Source organism: Myotis myotis, unplaced genomic scaffold (assembly GCF_014108235.1).
Source record: "Myotis myotis isolate mMyoMyo1 unplaced genomic scaffold, mMyoMyo1.p scaffold_m19_p_18, whole genome shotgun sequence".
NCBI classification, from domain to species: domain Eukaryota; kingdom Metazoa; phylum Chordata; class Mammalia; order Chiroptera; family Vespertilionidae; genus Myotis; species Myotis myotis.
In genome coordinates, this window is record NW_023416322.1 from 491,962 (window position 1) to 513,310 (window position 21,349).

Consider the following 21,349-nt stretch of genomic DNA (forward strand, 5'->3'; position numbering starts at 1 on the left):
AGGGGCCTGCTCCCAGGTGGGCCTCCTGCACGCCCACAGCCTCTCCCCCTGGTGACCTTGGCTCTGAGGTCTCCAGAGTGTGTAGCGGCCGCTATCAGGTGGTTCCCTCTCCACGTGCTGAGGATGGGCACAGGGGACGAGCATGAGGACAGGGAGCAGGAAGGAAAGGTGTCCGGGGACGCCCTGGACTGCCTCGCCAGCGCCCAGGTCCTCTTCATGTCCCCACGTCCCAGGCAGTGCTTCTCAGCCTCGGGCATTTCTATGCCAACAATGGGTGTCGCCGGCACCTAGAGGCCAGCGATGTCGCTGAACACCCGGCAAGGCACAGGCGTTCCTCAGACAGGAATCACCTGGCCCCAGTGTCAGGAGTCCTGAGGCCCAGGAGTCCTGCGTGGTCTCTGTGAGTCCTGAGGAGCTGGCGTCCAGGCCTGGCCATCCGCCCTCTGGAGGGGAGCTCACTCACCTGCCATCGAGAGGCCGGCGGGACCGGCAGGACGAGCCGGTGGCCAGCAGGTGTTTGGTGCACGAGTGAGCGGGCAGGAGCATGATGAGGGGGCAGGGAGGCGACTGGTTCCTCCTCTGGGCCCTAACAGTCCTCTCCATCTCTGTCCACACCCAGAAGGGACCCAGGGCTGCTGGGTGGTCTGCAGCCTGCACTGATTTCGGGAAGGGCCATCCATGCTGGCCTCCAGGTGAGCTAGAAGCACGACAGGACTGCCTCCCTCTCCGCAGCCACCTTTCCTGGAGGGGCTGGGACAGATAGAGGCCCCGGGGAACCGTGGCCCCAGGGAGAGGACGTTGTTTCCCAGTTTCTAAGATTCCGGTGAATTTGGAGCCAAGCTGAGCCAGATTCTGGGAAGGCCTGCGTCTTCAGGGAGGGAACCTTCAGAGGAAAGGGGGAGGGCGGGGCTGTGATAAAGCCACAGGCTTCCACTTCCCCTTCTGACTCCACGCCTGTCTGTCCTGGGGTGCAGCCCCAGAGGAGCCGGCTGACTGTGCTGAGCCCCGAGAGCTGCACCAGGGGCCATGGGGGTCCCTTCAGTCCTGCCACTCCCTGCTGCAGCGAGTGGCCAGGCTGGCTGTCCCCCTCGCCGTCCCTGGGGGCACTTGCTACTACTGTGCACGGCTCTGCTATTCCTGGGTGAGTCAGGGTCGGGGCAGAGGGAGGGACGGGCCGGTTGGTCGGTCGGTCGGTCGGAGTTGCGGTTGGCCAGGGTGAGGCTGGCGTGGGAAGCAGTCAGCAGATGGAGACCGAGCCCTGGCAGCCTGCTGGCCTCGCTGAGTGCGACAGTGGCAGAGCTGGGGTTTTAACGTGTCTTTTGCCTAATTCTCTTGGGCCCCGTCTCTGAGGATCCGCCAGCCCCACATCAGAACCCGCTCGGAGGAGTCCCGGGACCAGACGGGCATGGCTTGGGCGGGAGCTCTGCTTCCTCAGAAAGGTGTTTCCAGGGACTGCATCTCAGGGGAAGGTCACGGTGCTCCAGATGGCGTGGGAGGAAGCTGTCAGGCACGTGGCGGGCAGTGGCAATTCTCTGTCCTCCTGAATCCACGTCAGGCATCGAGCGCTTCCCTTCCCCTGGGAGAGGCCGGGAGGCCCGGGAGCCAGGCTCCTGCTCAGCACACACTACCTGGAGCCACTCAGCGAATGTGTCCGGGAGCGGGGGGAGGGGAAGCAATGGGATCAGTGTGGCTACTGCCCTGTCTGAGCGTGCATCCCACCGAGGGTGTGAGCACAGGGAGCAAACACAGAGGCACAAACAGGAAGGCACGAGGCGTCAATGGGGCGCCCTGATAAGAAAGCCTAATGTGGGAGACAGAGCAGCTGCTTGAGCCGACACGGAGCTTCCCGAGGAGGCCACGCTTCCATGGGACGGAGCCACATCCAGCCCCTCGAGGCAAAGGAGGCAGGTTCAGAGCAGCGGACCCGCCGACACAAAAGCCACGTCTGTGGCCCGTGTTGCTGGAGCTGAGCTCAGGGAAGGAGCGGGAGAGCCAGGCGCGGCCTTGCAAACGCTGACATCGTATTTTAAGAGCAAAGGAAGGCCATCCAGGCTTGTACGCGGGGAGTGACGTTGTTTAAAATAACCTTAACTTGTGGGGAGACAAGTCGGGAGATGGCAGAAGGCCGGCAGGGACTGGGGCAGCGTGAGGCCGTGGGCGGAGAGACGGGCATCCAAGCTCTAAGTGGGAGGCAGTCGGACAGAACTGCTGGCATGAGGGGTGGGGTCTGGAGGAGGAATGGAAGAGACGGCAGCTTCCAGGCCGCAGAAAAGCAGAAAGGGGGCAGAGGGGGCACGGAACGGAGACTGGGAGAGAAATGGAACGTGTCCCCTGTTGCGAGTGAAGCTGACCAGAAGGAGCGGGCGGGCAGCTTGTGTAGGAAACAGTGGAGCCATCTGGCTGTGAAGGGAGCAGGGAGAGAAGTTGGAATTACATGTGGGGTCCGGTGAGAGGTTTTCTTTTTATGAAAGATACTGGAATGTACTTACATTGGTGAGGAAGATGTCCCTGAAAAGGGGACGCTGGTGACGCAGGAGAGGGAGTCACAGGATGAAGGGATGGGCAGAAGCGGCTGGCCCAGTAAGGTGGAGTCACGGGGGGTGGGGGGGCAGGAAGGAGGGAGATGCAGGCAGTGAGGTCGGCCCTGAGTTTGCAGAGTCACCAGTCTGCCTGCTCCATGCTGGTTCAGCAGCACAGCGGGGCAGGTGCAGGCTGGGCGATGCAGAGGGTTCCAGTGGAGACGGAGGAGGACAGGGCCTCGGGGCTTGCAGGGCAGTGGTTACTCACAGTGATGCAGGACTTTGCTTTCTCTCCTGCAGCTCCTGCGGCCGGGACCCCTGGTAAGTCCCGTCCTAGCTGCCCCTTCCTCTGCCCCAGCACCCCGCCTAGGCAGGGCCAGGAGGGTAACACTCCTCCCCTCTCCCCTTCTCCCCTCTCCCCTCCTCCCGGGGCCAGGGCCAGGCAGCCGGTGCACATGGGCCGGGACACAGCACAGATATTGTCACAGGAAATCACTGCACCTTCTCTCTCCATCGCCTTCCTCTCGCCAACGCAGTCAATCCCATCTAACAGGAGCCCCGGCAATTCCAGTCTCAGCCTCGCGTCGATGAAGCTCTGCTTTGCCTGAAGGCTCTGCCTGGGGCCTGGGCAGGAGCAGGAGGGACCCCACGGGCTGAGCTTCTCCCTCTCCCGGGGGGCAGGGGCCCTTCCAGGGCCTGAGCCCAGGGCTCCTGCATTGGCCCGGCCTTTCTCCCTCTGCCTCTGTCCTTCTTTGTGTGGGTACGAGGACAGGCCTGTTCTAAGGGATAAAGAAGGACATGTGGTCAGAACAGAAACCGGGCATCCAATTCTCATGCTGCACCCCCACCACTCCCTTCATTCAGTTCTGAGTCCAGACACCTCCATTTAAAGGTGTGTGTGTGTGTGTGTGTGTGTGTGTGTGTGTGTGGTTAGGGTGCTGCAGCTAGGCACCTCTATTTCGAGAGCATGTGCCCTGTGTCCTAGCCCTTTCCTTGCTCTTGAGGCACATGAGCAGGCTTGGCCTTCTCAGATATTGTGGGGCCTTGACTTACAAGTGTCCTGACTAACGAGTTTTTTGAGATACCAGCGGATCTTTCAGCGGATTTTTTGCATTGAGTTGCCAGAGTAATTTGAGTTAACGAGCTCCTTAATGAGCTTCTTAATGAGCTCTGTCTCAGAACGAATTAAACTCCTAAGTCAAGGCCCCACTGTAGTTGTGGTCGGTGGCAGGGCCCAGGGCTTCCTGTCTGGGCTCCGAGACCTGCTCCGTCGGCTCCTCACGCGCCTCTCTCTGCCGCCAGGTCTCCCGAAGGCCGTGGTGAGCCTCCAGCCCCCGTGGCTCCAGGTGTTCCCTGAGGACAACGTGACTCTGACCTGCCAGGGGGCCCACAGCCCTGGGGACAACTCCACCCAGTGGTTCCATGATGGGACCGCCATCCCCACCCAGGTCCAGCCCAGCTACAGCTTCAAGGCCAGCAGCAACCACAGCGGGGACTACAGGTGCCAGACGGGCCAGACCAGCCTCAGCGACCCTGTGCACCTGGACGTGACTTCCGGTCAGTGGAGGAGCTGGGAGGCCTGGGAGGTGGATCTGAGAGCTGCTGGCCAGGCAGAGGTTTGGGAACGGGGTGGGCAGAGGGTTTGGGAACGGGGTGGCCGTTTCTGGGAAGTGTGGCCCGAGCTGTTGGAAGTGGTTTCTGCCCAGTCATTTCCCCTCGCACCCCCGCCTCCTTCGCTTCTATGTGGGTTCCTCGGAGTATGTGAGGTTGCTTGGCCTCAGTCCTGATTGAGCAAGAAGGTGACAAGGCCACAAACAGGCCACCGGGGGTGAGAGAAGCAGGAGGAAACCACAACTTCACAGAACCCCACTTTCCTAGCCGAGGCAGGAACACAGCTGAGTTCCAGCTGTGGAGCCGTGGGCTCCTTCCCCGAGTCTGTCCCCCTTTGCTCCGTGGGGTGCTGACCCCAGCAGTCTCACATCCCTGCCCCACCCTCCATGCACTTTCCTCCTGACACAGGCCGACCCAGTGGGCGCTCTCACCCTCCTGGTAAAACGTAGTTCTCCATGCAGAGCGGCTGCTCACACCCGCACCCTCCCCTTGGCAATCGTCCTCAGAAGCTCCCAGCAGACCCAGCCCAGAGGAAGGCCCAGGGCCTGGCCCCTCCAGGAAGGGGAGAGGCGAGGGGACCCGCTGAGACAGGCGAGTCCTCACCAACGGCCACACCAGGCCCCAGGACCAGTACAGGAGGTGGATGCCCCCGGGAGGACCCAAGTCCTCCAGCCTGGGGGCCCCAGGGTCCCCCGAAGTTCAGGTCTAGCACTGGGCATTCCAGCAGGGGCAGCTCACATGTCACTGTGTACACAGCCAGTGGGGTGGCTGGGGGGCCTGCCCTCCAGGTCTGCCTAGCAGCAGGTGGCCGTGCCCAGCTCCCTCACAGCAGTAGACCCCCACCCAGGCCTTGCCCACCATTGGCCGCAGCTCCTCAGCCAGTCCTGGGGCGGGCGCTCTCCCAGCCCCACCACTCTGACCCAGTCCGTGCTCCTGGGACCAGCACCTCCCAGCCTCGTCCAGGCCGGGCCCACGTGTACCTGAGGCCACAGCTGGGAACCTATGGCAGGTGGACCGGACCCTGGGCTCCCAGCTCATCCAATGCCCCGGCGGAGGCTCAGGCCAGCCCGTGCAGGTGCTCAGCCTCCTGGGGGCCGGCAGGTGTGGCTGGGGCAGACTTGGCAGTGAGGAGCCAGCAGCCCCAGCCCAAGGCTCCCCTGAGAAGGGCCTTGCCCTGTCTTCACCTCCTCTGTCTGCCTCTCCCAGGCTTCTCGCCAGGCTCTTGCTGTGGCTCAGCTTCCTCTCGGGCCTCAGGCCAGTCCCTCAACCTCAGTCGAGCTGCAGGAGGTGGCAGGAATAGCAGCCCAGAGTCCACGAGTCCAGGTGGAGGGAGCCAGAACCGGGGCATCTGGGTCATTGCCTTCCTCGGGGGCGGGTCCACACCGAATCATGAAGGGCAGGGAGAGCAGGAGCCCTGCCTGCAGCCACACGGGGACGCAGTGGGACCCGACGCAGGCAGCCCCCTGCGCCACCCACACGCAGGTCCACCCGTTCTCCACTGAGCAACGGCCCCGGCAGCCTCAGGAGAAACAGGCTGGGCTCCAGCACGCCCGCCCCGTACTGACCCCGCTGGCTGTCCCTCGGCCACCGCCTCCGGTCCCCGCTGCCTTCCACGTGCCTTCTCTGCACCAGCTGGGCCAGTGGTCGGCAAACTCATTAGTCAACAGAGCCAAGTATCAACAGTACAACGATTGAAATTTCTTTTGAGAGCCAAATTTTTTAAACTTAAACTATATGGGCACGTACCTTGTTATTAACTTAATTAGGGTACTCCTAAGGCTTAGGAAGAGCCACACTCAAGGGGCCAAAGAGCCGCACATGGCTCGTGAGCCGCAGTTTGCCGACCACGGTCAGCTGGGCAAACCCCGGCGTGGCTGCCGGGCAGCAGGCTGGCTGAGGAGGAGACACAGAGCTCAGTGCTTGTTGCCCAGACACCTCCAGTAGCTGGAGAGGGAGCGGCCGTCATCCAGCGGCAATGCTAATACCCCCGCAGCGGGCTGGCAGCCGTGCGCCCCCACCCTCCCCCCGCCCCCCAGCACAGCCCTGGACTAGCCAGGGGCCCAGACAAATGGGTGACTCAAACCTCCACAGGCCACTGGGAAGCCCCGATATCACCCACATCACTGAGGCTTTTGTATCCAAGAAGGAGCAGAGCCTGAGTGAGAAGCTGCTGCAGGCAGGGCTGGGCAGGCTGCACGAGAAGCAGGCTGTGGCCTGTGCGCGACCGGCCCGTCCGCCAAGCAGACAAGAGGCCAGTGTCCTGAGTTGTGAGCCGTTTCGTGCCTCTGAGAGGTTCTGCTCTGTGAGTTGCACCAGGAGGGACAATGTGAGCTGTGGTCACAGATCTGGCTGAAGAGGAAAAAGTGAGAAAGCTTCAAAAAGCCCACCCACCGGGACCTGCTGCAGTGGGGCCGAGGCCCAGGAGAACTCCAGGGGTGGAGAGCCAGGCTTGAAGGACCTGTCCTGGGAACCGTCCTGCGGCCGAGCCCCCTCCAGCAGCCCCAGCCACCCCAGCCGCCCCAGCCACCCCAGTCCCCTCCAGCCGCCCCAGCCGCCCCAGTCCCCTCCAGCCGTGGTGCAGAGGAGGCAGGAGCTCATCGCTTCTCCACGCGGCTCCCAGGAGACTGATGGGCGGACTTTCATTACTCGAAGAGGACGCTCTGAGTGCCGTGAGCTTGCAGGGCCTTCCCAGGACGTGTCCTCCGGGACCCTCAGTGGCCTTTAACACGTCCCGGTGTTAACCTGGTGGCGGCACCTCCGCAGGGAAGGGCCGGCTGCTCAGCGATGCGGCCCGACCAGGACGCGGAGGCAGGAGTGGCTGCTGTCTACAGGCGGCAGCTTTGACGTGTCTCTGGCTTCTCTGTTGTTAACAATCTGTGGTTCTGAGCCTCCCGCTGGCCCCACACGAATCCTGATAAAAGAGGCCGCCCGTGGGCCAGGGCCACGCAGCCTGGCCTGCAGGGGAGTCCGCGGGCCCACTCCCTCGCAGGAGGAAACGCTCTGTGCTGGGCCAGGAAAGGGGGCCGCAGGTGCGGCCGGGAGAGGCGGGCTCCAGCGTGTGTGATGCGGCTGAGCAGCAGGAACCGGGGCCGCCCCCCGCCCCTCGCCCCCCAGTGCCCTCTGCGCCGCCCAGGGCGGAGGCCCAGCTTTCTCTCTGCCCTCACTCTCCCTGTGTCCTGGCGGCTCCCAGCAGGCAGGCTCGGGTCTCACTCTGACTTGTGGCAGGACTGAGAGGGCTTGCCTGGCACGCACACCGAGGCCGTTGTCATTCTCTGCCCCTCCCCCTCCCAGGTCTCTAGTGTCTGCTCCCCATCCTTCCTCTCCAATCCCAACCCCTCTGTCCTGGAGGAAAGTGCGGGTCGAGCTCAGGACTCCATGCGCCCTCCTTAGGCACTATTCCCTACACAACCAAATAGTAAATATCCTTTCTTCCTCAGTAAAAGGACGAAAACTGGGGGGGAAGTTACACGGCAGACTAATGACCCCCAAAGCCCCGCTGCAGGAAGCCCACATTCCCTGACACTCACCAGAGAAGCGAGCACTTGTTGGATGCCCATGAGTTTCTACGATCCTCAGAGACATGTCTCCACGTCGGGGGGGCCCCTCCCTCCTGCCCAGGGACGGCGCCAGGTCCCTGTGCCTCCCAGAGGACAGGAAAGAGCCCCTGGACGTGCCAGGGACTGGGGGGGGGGGGGGTGGAGTCCTTATGTCCATTTTCACAGATGAGGAGACTAAGGCCCAGAAGTTCAATGACTTGCCCAAGATGACAGCGCTCATGAGTGAGGGGGCCAGAGCCTGGGCCAGGACGTCTGATTCCAGACGTCAGCTCGTCGTTCCCACATCATGTCCCACCAGCCGGGACTAAGAGGGCTTGACTGGCAGGCACGTGGCTGTTGCCATCCTCTGGCTCTCAGAGCTGAGGCAGCGCTGCCATGTCCTGTGCTCTGTCTTCCAGCCTGGCTGCTGCTCCAGACGCCCCGCCTGCTGGTCCCGCAGGGGGCCCCCATCGTGCTGCGCTGCCACAGCTGGAGGAACTGGCGCCTGTACAAGATCCAGTTCTTCCAGGACGGGAGACCCAAGTGGTTTTCATACACGAACGCCAGCTTCTCCATCCCACACGCGAACGCCAGCCACAGCGGCGCGTACCACTGCTCAGGGCTTCTCGGGCAGATGCAGCACACATCGCAGCCCGTGAACATCACCGTCCCAGGTGGGAGCCCTGCCCGGGTGCAGGAGGCGAGGCGAGGGGTCAGAGCTAGGGCGAAGGTCACCTGGGTGTCCATGGGGCTGCAGAGGTGCCACAGCAGCAAACCTGGGCCCCAGGGCGCAGAGGAGAGGGGCCAGTGGCCAGGAATACGGGCTAGAGGTCGGGCCTGGGCTTCCAGGGGGAGAGGCCCCACCCCTGGCACAGCAACAGAGCAGTCCCCCCCCCCCCCCCCCCCCTGCGCTTCTGGGCCTTCCCAAGAGCTGAAGTTCTCATGTCCTGCCCAGCACGCTCTAGGGATGGCCCATGCCTGACAGCTTGCCGCTGCGCTGGACGCAGTGGGGTGCCTCTCCCCCGGGGCCTTCAGGCTGCCCTCCCGCCACCCCTGAGGCCTAGCAGGAACCCTTCCTTTCGCAGTGCACCTTAGGTTAGTGACAGGCCCGGGGTGGGGAGACGGTCCAGCCACAGACACCCTGAGCAGGCGAGGTTGCACCCGGGAGGGCCCAGGCACAGCAGCTGCAGGGACAGCCTGGGCACAGCCCCGGGCTGGGAGGGCGGCACGCTGCCTGTCTGAGTTCTGTCTTCTCCAGTGTCCAGCAAAGCCTTCCCGCCTGTGATCACGGCAGTGGTGGCCGGGGTGGCCGGCATTGTTGCTGTGGCTGGTGTGGCTGGTGTGGTGGCCTGGGTCTGCTTCAGGCGACACCAGAGTTCAGGTTTGTGGCTTTTCTTGGTTTCTCTTATCAGTTCCTCCCGGCCAAAACCCTAAAACATTGCCAGAACCCTTCTCTTTGGGCTACAGAAGCCTCATGTTCAGACATGGCCCCGCATTTTAGTTCTTCATGCATTCGCTAGCTCATTCTTTCCCCGAGGCTTGGCCAAACTTGTTCCGTGTGGAGCACCGTGCTGGACGCCGTGGGCGGCACCCAGACACAGAGTCCGGCCTGTCCCTCGCAGAGCTCGCAGGGTTGCAGGCAGGAAGACAGGAGCGCAAACAGATCGTATGATCAGAGGGATGAGAGAATGACAGAGAAATGCGAGGCCATGCGGGGAGGGGACGGAAGAGCCCACAGAACCGGGTGGGGGGTGGGGGGTGGGGTGGAGGGAGGAAGCGGCGCTTTAAAGGGCAGAGCCAGCCCGGGAAGAGCAGTGCGTGGCCTCCCAGCGTCCAGGCGCCCGTGCACAGCCTGGCAGGCGGTTTCTCCGGACCAGGCCTTCTGCAGTCTGGGCAGGAGGCGGGGAGGGAGGAGGACGCCTCTGAATGCTGAAGGCCTGTGTTGGTCCTAACACAATGCTGACCCTGACCCTTGGTCCTGAGGACTCAGACCCCTCCCTGTAATCTACTAACCTCCCGTGTGCCCTCCCGACCCTCCCAGGAACCCCTGAGAACAGGGAAAGGGGAGAGACCCTACCCGAGGAGCCAGGTGAGTGCAGCCCGGGGCTGCTGCTGCCCGGCCTGGGCGGCCAGGTGAATTGGAGCAGCTGGTGGCTGTGTGTGTGGCGGGCAGGGCTCAGGTGGCTTGGCAGCTCTGAGACAACTCCTGGGCCTAAAGAGACCTCACTGGGCGTGAGGAGAGGAACAGCCGCGCCAGGTAGAGGTAGGGATTCGCCAGCGTCGGAACTCCCGGGACTAGGAACGCTGGGAAATTTCCAGAGCACGAAACGAGAGGGAGCTTTGGCAGAGCTGGCACAGGGCAGCGGTTAAAAGATGTAAGATGAGGTGAATAGGGTTCTAGGAGGGAGGGAGGGAGGAGGCCTGGGGGACAACCTGGGTTTGTTGAGGAGTCTGCTCTGTGAAGTGATGGCGTCTGGGTTGTTGGGCTCAGCTCCCAGAGGAACACGAGAAAGTTCTGGGGCTCTAGCGGCCTTCATAGGCTCCACGGACCAAGCTCGGGTCCAGGCCACTGCCTGGGGATGCCCGGGCCCTGTCCCCACTGGGCAGAGGAACCTCGGCAAGTCCTCCCCCGTGGCTCAGTCTCCTCGCCGAGGAAGCCGGCCTCCAGGTCTGACACTGAGCCAGGGGCCTCCTGGCCCTGCCCAGGTGCAGCGTGGTTCCTGGCACAGCCAGAGCATGAAGGCACTGGCCAGCAGTCCTGCAGTCAAAGAGGCCGGGGACCCTCAGGGGTTGGGGTGACGCAGAGCAGAGCAGCAGATTTGAGAGCCCGAGCAGCTCTGAGCAGCCACGTCCTGGCCAGGCTGGGGGTGGGGGGGAGGACCCAGACGCTGAGAGGAGCCTGGTCACCATGCCTGGCCACCCGATGTGTGACCGTCTCCACTGCGTAGATGTGTTTCACAGGGCATTTACTTTGAAGCCAGACCTGGGGTTGGGGCTGCCATAACGTGTGGCCAGGTTGGAGAGAGCATTTGGTCGAGGGTCTCTTCCAGAGTCTGGGGCATGGCAAAGGGGGGTGCTTCGACCAGGGGCCGGGAGGACCTGCCGGTGTTGTCTCAGACCTTGCCTGCTGCTGCAGACACTGAGGGTGCTTTCCCGGCAAAGGCATGAGGGACTGGCTGTCCTACTGCATTGGCTGCTGCTTGGTCCCTCCCTCCCTCCCTCCTCGCTCTCGCTCTGGTGTCACCAGATCCCTCTAAGTCCCAACAAGGATGCATCTCACCAGCCCAAAGTGGCCGACGTCTTCCCTACCTGAAGTTTGTCCTAACACCTCAGACCCCGGAAGCTGCCTGCTTTGCCACGCCGCACAAATGCCCGCCTCCCTTAGCCAGCGTGGCGGGGGCGCGGGCGGGCCTGGGCGGCGGCTTTGGCCTGGGGTGGCAGCCGTGCAGTGGCCCCGCAGCAGGGCCTGCTGACTGTGCTTCTCGCCCACAGCCAACATCGCCGACGATACTGACACAGCTGCCAAAGCGGAGGTGAGCCCCCAGCCGTGGCCTGCCCCCCTCCAGGGGCTTCTCTGTGGCCCCATTGACCCCTGCTTTCTCCAGGTGGAGAACACAATCACCTACTCCCTCCTCCTGCACCCCGAAGCCCCTGAGGAAGACGCCGCGCCCTCGGACTACCAGAACATGTAGCTGCGGGGCCAGAGCCAAGCAGGCCCATCTGTCTTCTGGCCGCACCCCCTCGGGCAGGATGCCTGCCGTTCCGAAGAGGGGCGCTCTTCCAGGGTCACCCGCGGGGATCCTGGGCTCCCTGTCCTGACAGCACAGCTGTGGCCCCTGATGACAGCCACACTGAGCCCTGAGCCCCAGCACTTCTCGCCATCACACGTCCTCTGTCCCACGTCCACGCAGACAATAAAACTTGCTTTTATTAAGAGATTGTAGCCACATGGGAGATGCTTATATTGCAGCTTGCATGGGAAAGTTACATTAGTGTACATGGTCTCAAAAATGTTGAAACAGAGCAACACACGCCAACATATTAGAGTGGGGGTTTCAGGGTGCTTTTCCTTTCTGTTTCTATACAGAGCATGTGTTGCTTTTATAATAAACACTATAAAACAACACTCCCTTTAGATAGAGAGATACACACATATGGAGACAGATTGCCTAGGTCTGTGCCCAGCCCAGGTGTGTGGTGACGCTCCAACCAACTGAGCCCCAGCCAGGACCCTCCCTTTTCTAGGCTGCACTGGTTGGCGTGTAGCCGCCCTGGGCTGCTGCCCTTTGGGATAAGCTGGGGGCCACCCCCTAAAGCAGCTCTTCTCCCAGTGAGTTTGCCTTCTTGTCTCCATCCTCTTCCTCCGCCTCTGCGGCAGATAAAGGACCACTTTGCTCTGTGACCCAATTCTCAGCAAGCCAAGCTCCGGACGGACGGACGGACGGACGGACGGACAGACGGAGAGACTGCGACGCGTCCTGCCGCTGTGCCTGCCGCCGGCACCAGAGGCTGTGGCCGCAGAGAGGCTGACGGCTGGAATACGCCCGACAGCCCCGGGGCTTGGTGGGCGCCCTGGAGGGGCCTTGTTTTCCGGGGACCCCGAGACAGATCACCGTAAGCAGCGCTTGCCACCAGGACTCAGCAGCTTCCTTTGCTGGGTGGTTGCCATGGCTTTTGGGATGCACTTCCTATTCCCAGTCAGATGTCACACTCACGTGGTGGTATGACACTCCACTGACCACTGACCGATGGTGGGAGGAGCGTCACCCGGAAACACCACGCCCCTCGGGTAGGAGAAAGGCCCAAGGGGCTCCCTTTCCAGCTCTGCTCTTGTTCTCAAAGCCATTCCTGACCCGGACACTGGTCCCCTGCGTCCTGAGCCTCCCGGGTCCCAGGGGAATTTTCTGGCTTCTCATCAGCAGTCCCCTCGGTAAGGACATGCACGCAGCTCCCTGCAGCTTAATTTCCTGTAACAACACGATCAAGATTTGTGGGCATCCCAATGCTCCTGTGTAGACTTTAAACAAAATATTGCTCCGTGGTTGAATGCCTGGCCTCTAATCCCTTTATCCTCGTCGGATGCGTCAAAGATGTATTTTATTGCTCTTTTCACAAAATTAGCTTTGGTTTTCTGATCAGCCTTCTCTTATATTTGCTTTCCATTTTGCACATTGTAATAATTTTAAGCCTTGACTAATATCCCCTTTCTTATTTCTGATACTTTTGCATTTTTTAAAATCAAGAAATACATGTAGATTTAAAGTCACCTAAGATATTTTCCTCACCAGACGATCTTTTACTGTCCTCCTGTGTATACTGGAATGAAATCTTCCTTATTTCTCTTAATTTATTTTGGAGGAAAGCACAATTTCAGCAGAATATTTAAATTATACAGGAATTTATATCAACAAGATTACTTAAAACTTCTCATCAAATGTCTTATAACATACATTTCTATAACTTTAAGTCAAGTAAACCCATCGATTTATGATTTCCACATACCCAGGGGAACCTCTGTCTTTAATAGATCATTAATAGGGTATCAAGTCTCAGAACTCTTTGCCTAGCACTGGATCCCAAATCAATGTCTCCCGTGTTTTTCTAAAGGGTTTATAGTTTTACATTTATATTTAAGTCCCTGATTCAGTTTCAGTGCTTTCTGTGTGAGGGGAGTGTTGGGGTAGGTCCGACTCAATTCCTCCTGCTTCGGATTTGCATCAGGTTGGCTCAGACCCCTTTCCTCTCCTGGGCCTGTGGTCTCTCGGGACAGGCTCACACCTCCTTGCCTCCCGCTCACACTTGCCCACCTGGGTCCCGGGGGCCATCTGCACAGGAACACAGCCTCTCAGACATGGAGACTTCCTGTAAATGCTGGTTTTAGACTGAGAGCTATCTGCCCTCTGGGGCATGCTCTGCCCTGTGGTTTTGCACAGCTGGGGGGTGGGGGGTGTCAGGCCCCTCTACCCACCCTGCCTTCAAGCCCAGGCCTTCCCTTCCGCATTTCTGATGGTTCCTCTCACCTCTGGGCAACCACGAGGGCCTTGGGGGATAATAGGAGGAGGGGGTGACCCTGTGAGAAGGGGGGTGGCTGTGCCACTGGGACCCGCCTCAAAGGGGACATCCTGAGGCAGAGACAGTGGCTCTGGAAGGCCCCCTGGAGCTGGGAGGTGCTGTTGCCCTCTTTCTGGGTCTCCTTGGGAGTCTCCAGTCTCCTAAGGTCCAGGGCCTTGGGCTGAGCCTGAGCCTTGACCCCCTGCTGAGTCCTCTGGAAACTTCCCTTTTCTTGGAGCCAGAGAGCCACAGCCTCCGGTGCTGAGTCCTGAGACCGGGTTCGAGAAACTGGGTGGTCAGAGCCCAGGAAGGACTCAGCTATGTCTGACATGGTGCCATCACCACCCTCTTCCCGTGTCCTGCCGCAGCCCACGCTCTAGAAACATGGGGGGGGGGGGGGTTGGCGCTATGGGGGGATGGAAAGGGGAGGGCACAGGGCAGGCCCCTGAACTCTCAGAGGGCCCACCAGGTTCTGTAGCCTTCAGCAGCTTCCGCCTCTGTCAGCCAGCTCCCCAGCAGGAGCAGGAGGCCATGGGACCCTCCCCAGCAGGAGCAGGAGGCGGGGACATGGCAGGCAGCACGTGCTCTGGCAGCTCTCTGAGCTCCACGGGGACCTGGACCATCATTTCCCCCACAGCCCTCCACGCAGATGACCTGGCACCTGAAGGATGGAAGCCAATCAGAGTTGAAGAGGAGACAAGACAGTTAGACTTGCTTCCTCTTTTCTAATTTGAGAGGTTTCATGTTGAAAGTCGGGGTGTGAGGCTGCGGAGACCTTCACACAGTCACTATGAAGCCGGGCTGCTTCTCGCCTCCTGTGCTCTGGGCAGCCCAGGTGCTGCTGGGTGAGTAACGCCTGCGCTGGGGGCAGGGGTGGCCTGCGGAGGCCCAGCGGGAAGGTGCCTGGACCTTCTCTGGCTTCCGAGGGGGCGGGGCTGGTGGATGTGAAGTGGGGGACAGACATGAAAACCTCCCAGCCTCTCCCGCCCCAGCCCCTGGGCGAAGGCCTCTGCAGCAAGGAGCTCCCCTGCGCTCTGGTGCTCACGGTCTGGCCGTCACGGGGCCCGGGGGCCGCCTCTGGCCTTAGGGGCCTTGCCACACTCTAGCTCCTACCCTGGTGGGCTTCGCTGCTGCTGTCCTTCATCCCAGCTGGTGTCCTCCGCTCCCCGGCCCCCACGCATCACGCCCCTGGTCCTTCGACCCCCTTGGTCCCTTTGGTGGCTTCCTTGCCTCCCTACCGTTCTCTCTTCATGCCGTCTCCCCAGTCAGCTTATTTGTCAGTTTCATCTTTCCCGGGACAGCTGAGTGGTTTGAGTCCTGAATCGCATCTCCAACCCCACGCCTGTGCTTGAGCGTCACATTCAAATACCCAGCCTCGCACAGGACATACCCACCCACGTGTCTCCAGGTCTCCCAGCACCGCGTGGCCGGTGCCCAGCCAACTGTCCAGCCAACTGTCCCCTCCTGTCTCTCTCCATCCCACCTCCCACCGGACACCCAGACAGGGGCTTGGCGAACAAGCCAGATTCCCTTCTGCCCATGTTCTGCAGACAACTAGTTATCGTCCCTGGAAATGGCCCCTTCCCTGAAACATAAGGAATGCCATGCTGGACAAGCCCTCGTCATTTCTGACCTGGGCTGAGCCCGTGACCTCCCAGCTGAGTGACCTGTCTCAGCCTGTGTCCTTCATAGTCCTGCACTCGGCTGACCTGGCGCGCAGGTAACCTCTGCGACCTCTGGGCTCCCCTGAGCAGGTGGCTCTCCAGCAAGCCCCAGTTGCTTAGATCACACCTTCCCCCGCTGCACTCTGACCTGTCTCCTAGCTTGGCTCACTCTACTCCTGCTGGAAAGAGCGCCCCATGGCCCCGTTCCCCTCTCGCTCACAAACTCTGGGCATCCAAACCCTCGGCAACAAGGCGGCCCCTGCCCCTGGAGCTGTCCGGGAGCCCTCTGGCCGCGGCTGGGCTGCCTGGCGCCTCTCTCCTGTCACTCTCCCTCCCGCAGAGACCTTGTGTGCACGCGCCTGTGCCGTCCACCAAACCAAAGGGACGAGGCCTTTCCTTTTGTCTTTTAACCTCGTCTGATCTGTCTGAACTCTTGCACCACGTTGGCCCGTAGTCACGTTGTTGATCGTTTCACTGAACACAGAGCCAGCCCTGGACGGCCAGTGCGTGGCCAGAGCTCCCGACGGGCGGTCGGACATTCTGGTTTCCACGCCTCTTCCACCAAGGGTGTTTCTTTGAAAAAATCACGTTTCATATCTCTGGATTTGGTTTCCCTGTTCACAAAATGAGAGTGACGCTACCTTCCGGCCGTTTTCTGAGTGAAAGTGTCTGGCAGCCCAACCAGACTTTGTGTGAAAGAAGAAGCTGAGCCGCTGAGGGCGGGTGGAGGAACCGAGAGGGCAGCCGGGTGGGACAGAGGCGGAGAGGCTCTGAGGACTGCACCTGGGCCTGACGGACGGACGGATGGACGGACGGACAGATGGACACGGACAGATGGAGGAGAACCAGGAAGGGGGAGGGGCCTCGCTGAGGGAAATGACAAGGTCAAAGGGGAGTGTGGGGCCTTTGGGAGGGGACAGGACCAGGGAGGACCAGGGAGGGGTGGAGGTGGGAGAATCGAATTAGCTCGCCTGAGCTAAGAGGCAGGTGAGGAGAATGGTGAGAAATCCATAACTCTACCTCTCAACCCAAAAGCAAAGAGCTGCTCTATCGCTGTCAGGACTGGGAGTAGAGGATCGGGGGGAGAAGGACAGGGCGGGAGAGTTCAAGGGACAGAGGACAGACATCAGGGTAGAGATGGCTGAAAAATGAAGACATGAAAGTCGAGGCAAGGGAGGAGGAGACACTGGTGGGTAAGATCGTCAAGGACGCGTTGGGACAATGGAAATAAGGAAGAGTCCTCGGGAACGCTGCGGGCTGCGATAGGTCGTGTCTGAGTGGTGACTCTGGACTCAGACATACCGAGCTTTCTTGCTGCAGTCCCACCCCCTTTTAAACGTTGGGTGAGTTAACTGGGGTTTCCAAGCCCGTTTCTTAAAGATTTAGAAACTCAGGGTGCAGTCACACCTGGGAACCCTGTGGTGATAAAATAGAGGGTGTGAGGCAGAGCCGAGCCTCCGGCAGGTAATGCACCCGGTGGGGTGAGAGCTGACCTCTCCCTTCTCTCCTGTGCTGTGTCCACCGCTCGGGGCCGATGGCCGTGGCCTCTGGTTCCTGTGCCCACAGCAGCTGGCTGTCATGCGGGTGAGTCCACCCTTTGGCCACTCTCTCCCCTGCCTCTTCCCCAAACCACAGTGAGTCACGTCTAAGACCCTCTGAGAGACCCCGGGGGCCTACTGGGGAAAGGTCTTGGCGTCTTCCTATTCTCCTTCTAAAAGGGAGACTCCCTGAGGAGGAGGCGGAGGCCCCGCTGGAGGGCACGCTCCTGCTCTCCCCGTCTCAGCATCATTTCCTGGCTCCTCTCCGCTGTGCCCTCAGCCGCCAGTTCTGAGAGCCTGCAGTGCGAGGGCCCCGTCAGCACCTGGGACAGCGGCTGCCGCCCCGGGGATGACGTGGGCTCCGGGGAAGTGGACTACCTGGCCAGAGGCTACACGTTCAGCCGACCCATCCGCCTGGTCGTGTCCTACGGTAAGGTCCTGGGGAGGTCCTCTCCCACTTCCCACAGCCCCCCCTCGGCCCAGAGCCCCCGCGGGAAGGTGCCGCAGGAACTGGCCACCGATGACAGCTCTCCTTCCATCTCGGCCCACAGACCCAGTGCCCTCAGTCCTGGGCCCTAGAAGTTTTTGGGGCGAGAGCTCCCTGGATCCCCAGAGAAAGCTGAGGGGTCCGCTGTGGGCCACACGGGGGGCTGCGCGCGGGCGGCGGGTGACTCAGCTCTCGCTCTGGCCGCAGACTGGCTGGTCCTCCAAGGCCCAGCTGCTCCCATCTTCGAAGGGGACCCTCTGGTTCTGCGCTGCCAGGCCTGGCGAGGCTGGCCCCTGGCCCAGGTCACCTTCTACCGAGATGGCTCTGCTCTGGGTGCCCCCGGACCTAACAGGGAATTCTCGATCGCCGTGGCTCAAGAGGTGGACAGCGGGCATTACCACTGCAGCGCCATCTTCCAGAGCCCTGGTCCTGGGAGCCCGGAAACGGCATCCTCCGTGGCGGTCACCGTCCAAGGTGAGGGCTCGGGGCGGAGTCGCCGTGGCAGAGCAGGGGGGACAGACAAGCCTCCTCACGGGGGGTGAGGGGGCAGGCAGACGCGCTGCAGCCCCTCGGCCCTCCGAGTCCTGGGGGCCCCTCTATCCCACGCATCCTGGTCGATGCCCCGGCACTAGATCGGCTCCAGTCCAGGCCAGTGAAGACGGCACTGAAAGGCTCAGATGGAGCTCTCCTGAGACCTCCTTCCCCAGGGCGTGTGAGCCCGAGCTGAGCCCTTCCTTCCCGTCCCGTCTCCCAGAACTGTTTCCCGCTCCGGTGCTCAGAGCCATGCCCTCGCCAGAGCCCCAGGAGGGCAGTGCGGTGACCTTGAGCTGCCAGACAAAGCTGCCCCTGCAGAGGTCGGCCACCCGCCTCCTCTTCTCCTTCCACAAGGGGGGCCGGGCCGTGCGCGGCCGGGGCCTGTCCCCAGAGCTGCAGGTCCCCGCGGCCGCACAGGCCCACTCGGGGTCCTACTGGTGCGAGGCCGCCACCGAGGACAACCACGTGTGGAAAAGGAGCCCCCGGCTGGAGATCAGGGTGCAGGGTGAGTGGTGTGTGGAGGGGGGGCAGGAGGGTGGCCCTTGCGGGGCTCAGTGTGAGCAGAGGCACAGCGGAGGCAGCAGCCAGGAGCCGGGTCCCTGGGGACGGCGAGAGTACAGACAGGGACTTCTCCCTAGACCAGGGGCTCCTCTCCGCACCAGGACCACGCCAGCTCCGCAGCTGCTGCTCACGGGCGACGCTCCCGCCAGGGGCCTGGGCACGTGGAGGCAGACAGCACCGTGTTGGCTCTGGGAGCCCCACTGTGAAGGCTGCTCCTGGCGTGAAACACAGAAGAGGAGTCTGGGGAGCCAGGGAGCCGCGTGGCAGGGATCGGGGGAGGGACGGGAGGCTCTCGGGCGGGCAGTGGCTCACGCACGGGGTGGGGCCAGCTCCATGAAGGTCCCGCCCAGAGGGCTGCGTCCTGTCCTCAGGGCAGGTGCCACCCACATGCAGGGAACCGGGAGGATCCCTGATGTCCACACCCCTCACTGACCAGCCTCCCTGCTGAAGGATTTCCCATGTGCCAGGAGGGACGCGGGGCCCTTGAGTCTCCACCCTGGGCAGTCAGAGCGCAGGAGAGACAGCCGGGGAGGGGAGGTGGGCTGGAGCCGGGTTTCCGAAGTCACTGTAAGTGTGTTCCCCGCCCCACACCCAGGTCCCTCGAGCTCTGGTGCACCACCTACCTTGAACCCCGCTCCTCCGAAATCCGCAGCTCCAGGAATGCCTGCTGCGGAGCCACGCAGGCCTCTGTCTCCGCCACCCAGCCCTTCCTCAGGGGGCCCAGCGCCCCCCTCTCCTCTGCAGGCCTCCGACCCCCACCTGCACCACCGGATAGGCCTTCTCCTCAGACAGATGCAGGATGTGCGCGTGCTTCTCGGCCACCTGGTCATGGAGCTGAGGGACTTGTCTGGCCACCTGAAGCTGGAGACGAGGAAGGGTACTGCCAAGCAGGTGTGAGCAGTTCACCTGCAGTGTTGCTCAGCACCCCAATAAACTGAGCTCTCCCCATCGCCTTCCTTCTGTCCTGCACATGCGCACAGAGACTTCTCCAGGTTTCTAGTCTTGTTAGAGTCGGAGGCAGGCGCTTCCGTAACTGCACCAAGGGGAGCTGTGCACCCCTCTCAACCTGGCCGCGGATCCTCTCCAGCCCACCAGGCGCCTCCTGCTGCCCAGCAGAGCCCGGGGTGAGAGAGCAAGCAGGCGGGTTGGGTGGCAGTCTTGGCGGGACCACCCCACCTGCCCAGGGGACACTTGGGTTGCCAGTTTGGGGGGTGCTACTGTTGTCTAGTAAGTAGAACACAGGGGTGCTGCTAACAGCCTGTAACACAGAGCAGCCCCCACAGAGCGTTCTCTGAACGTCAATAGTGAGGAAGGAAACCCAGCCACAGGGATGCGTGGTGTCCGAGGGGGAGCTTTGCCTCTTCGACTCACTCCCCCACTTGGCCTCACTCAGCGAATATCAGTCGGTTAGACGCCGGCCTTTGTGGCCTCTCCTCCTAACGGTGTCTCTGCCTCTAGCACAGCTGACACCGCCCACAGGCTCCCCTGGACGCAGCAGCTGTGGTGCAGCGGCCGTCCCGGAGCCGCAAGGCCGCTGTCTCGGAACTATTTTCCTTTCAAAGCTTGCGTTACTCTTTGGGGACATAATCACACTTTTCCTGTGTGGGACGCTGCTGTCAGCGCTCAGGCTGGGACAGCGCCCGACAGGCTCCCCAGCAGCTCCTGGGCAGAGCCCGTCCCGCTGCAGCGCACCCCATCCCGCTCCATGCCCGGTGCGACACTGTCCCCTCCTCTCTCTGTGCCGATGGTTCTGTGCGTAGTTCGACCCACAGAGATTTACAGAAGATGCATCTGTGCCCTCCCGGACCTGCCGCAGGAAACCGGGAGGGCCCTGGCCCGGTGAGCTCAGTTGATTAGAGCGTCATCCAAGGTTTGGGGGTTGACGCCCATCAGGGCGCACATGAGAATCAACCAGTGAATGCGTGGATAAGTGGAACAACAAATCCAAGTTTCTCTCTCTAATCAATTAAAAAAAAAGAAAAGAAAAGAAACAAGGGAGGGGAGCCCTGCTGGACGCGAGAGCGGGTGCTCCCTGGCGATGTCTGAAGCCCGTGGCAGGGCGTCACCCCTCCCGTAGGCGACTGTCAGCTGATGGCACCTCTTGTCCAGGAATTAGGACGCGATGGGCCTCAAATAGCTGCTGGGGTAACCGTGGTAATTGATACGTTTCTGTGAGGCATGGAGCTGAAGAGTCAGACATTCCGGGGGGAGTCCTGGACGCAGGAAAACACCCGACCTGGCGGGGGGAGGGTGCGGGGGGGGGGGGGATGTGGAAGAGCCGAGAATACAGAAATGTTGGGAGGGTGGATTTTTCAGGTCAAACTCCGAGCACCGTGCGACAGGCGCCCTGTCGGGGTTCTGGGAATTGTGGGGAGACGGCATGCTCTGTGGGCTTTGTCGTGGAGCTCGGTGAAGAGGCCGAGATGCCAGCTGGTGCAGACGAGGCACAGCTGACGGGTGTCACATGCTGTCACAGAGAAGGCCCTGGCCAGGAGTCAGGCCTCTGCGCAGGCCGCGGGCATGTGGGCGCCCGCACTGGCCCCAGAGTGAGGAGCCAGGTGGGATCTGGGGGTGCGGTCCCAAAGCAGGCAATTCATGGTCTGTGCTCCCAGTCCTTGTTCTCCCCCCCACTCCGACCCCCAGCCCCTGGACACCTCATCAGGTACTGCCCTGCCTCCCAGACCCACTGACGCTCTCTCTCCATCAAAAGCTGCTCTCAGAACAGATCAGGCCAGCGTGACTGAGTCGACCCATCGACCCATCGCATTCTCCCAAGAGGCAGCTGCATTATTGACAGGACGGCACCCTAGGGCGCGGAGGGAATGCTCAGAGGGGCTTTGGGTGTCCC

General features: G+C 61.7%; 2 protein-coding genes across 4 annotated transcripts; both read left to right on the forward strand.

Annotated features, from left to right (window-relative positions):
- The first annotated feature begins 932 nt into the window (after positions 1 to 932).
- LOC118673458 (low affinity immunoglobulin gamma Fc region receptor II-like) lies at positions 933 to 11,605 on the forward strand. 3 transcript variants are annotated; one of them, XM_036344265.1, is made up of 8 exons: positions 933 to 1,141; positions 2,820 to 2,840; positions 3,822 to 4,076; positions 8,086 to 8,340; positions 8,925 to 9,047; positions 9,708 to 9,755; positions 11,159 to 11,199; positions 11,272 to 11,605. In XM_036344265.1, exons 1-8 carry the CDS (start codon positions 1,027 to 1,029, stop codon positions 11,356 to 11,358), a joined length of 945 nt encoding a protein of 314 aa, XP_036200158.1. In that variant the 5' UTR covers positions 933 to 1,026; the 3' UTR covers positions 11,359 to 11,605. The 3 variants fall into 3 exon arrangements, with proteins under 3 accessions (XP_036200158.1, XP_036200160.1, XP_036200159.1); XM_036344266.1 differs by lacking the exon at positions 9,708 to 9,755 and having other exon boundaries at positions 935 to 1,141; XM_036344267.1 differs by lacking the exons at positions 8,925 to 9,047; positions 9,708 to 9,755 and having other exon boundaries at positions 934 to 1,141.
- A 2,747-nt stretch (positions 11,606 to 14,352) lies between these two features.
- Positions 14,353 to 19,938, forward strand: FCRLA (Fc receptor like A). The gene is made up of 6 exons (XM_036344618.1): positions 14,353 to 14,562; positions 16,948 to 16,965; positions 17,200 to 17,349; positions 17,614 to 17,880; positions 18,161 to 18,445; positions 19,097 to 19,938. The coding sequence occupies exons 1-6, from the start codon at positions 14,508 to 14,510 to the stop codon at positions 19,396 to 19,398; spliced, it is 1,077 nt and encodes a 358-aa protein (XP_036200511.1). The 5' UTR covers positions 14,353 to 14,507; the 3' UTR covers positions 19,399 to 19,938.
- Positions 19,939 to 21,349: the final 1,411 nt, after the last annotated feature.

Coding starts and splice junctions, on each gene's coding strand:
- LOC118673458 (XM_036344265.1), top strand. CDS start 1,027: ATGGGGGTCCCTTCAGTCCTGCCACTCCCTGCTGCAGCGAGTGGCCAG. Junction 4,077..8,085: donor GCACCTGGACGTGACTTCCG/GTCAGTGGAGGA, acceptor TCTGTCTTCCAG/CCTGGCTGCTGCTCCAGACG. Junction 8,341..8,924: donor CGTGAACATCACCGTCCCAG/GTGGGAGCCCTG, acceptor TGTCTTCTCCAG/TGTCCAGCAAAGCCTTCCCG.
- FCRLA (XM_036344618.1), top strand. CDS start 14,508: ATGAAGCCGGGCTGCTTCTCGCCTCCTGTGCTCTGGGCAGCCCAGGTG. Junction 17,881..18,160: donor CGTGGCGGTCACCGTCCAAG/GTGAGGGCTCGG, acceptor CCCGTCTCCCAG/AACTGTTTCCCGCTCCGGTG. Junction 18,446..19,096: donor GCTGGAGATCAGGGTGCAGG/GTGAGTGGTGTG, acceptor CCCCACACCCAG/GTCCCTCGAGCTCTGGTGCA.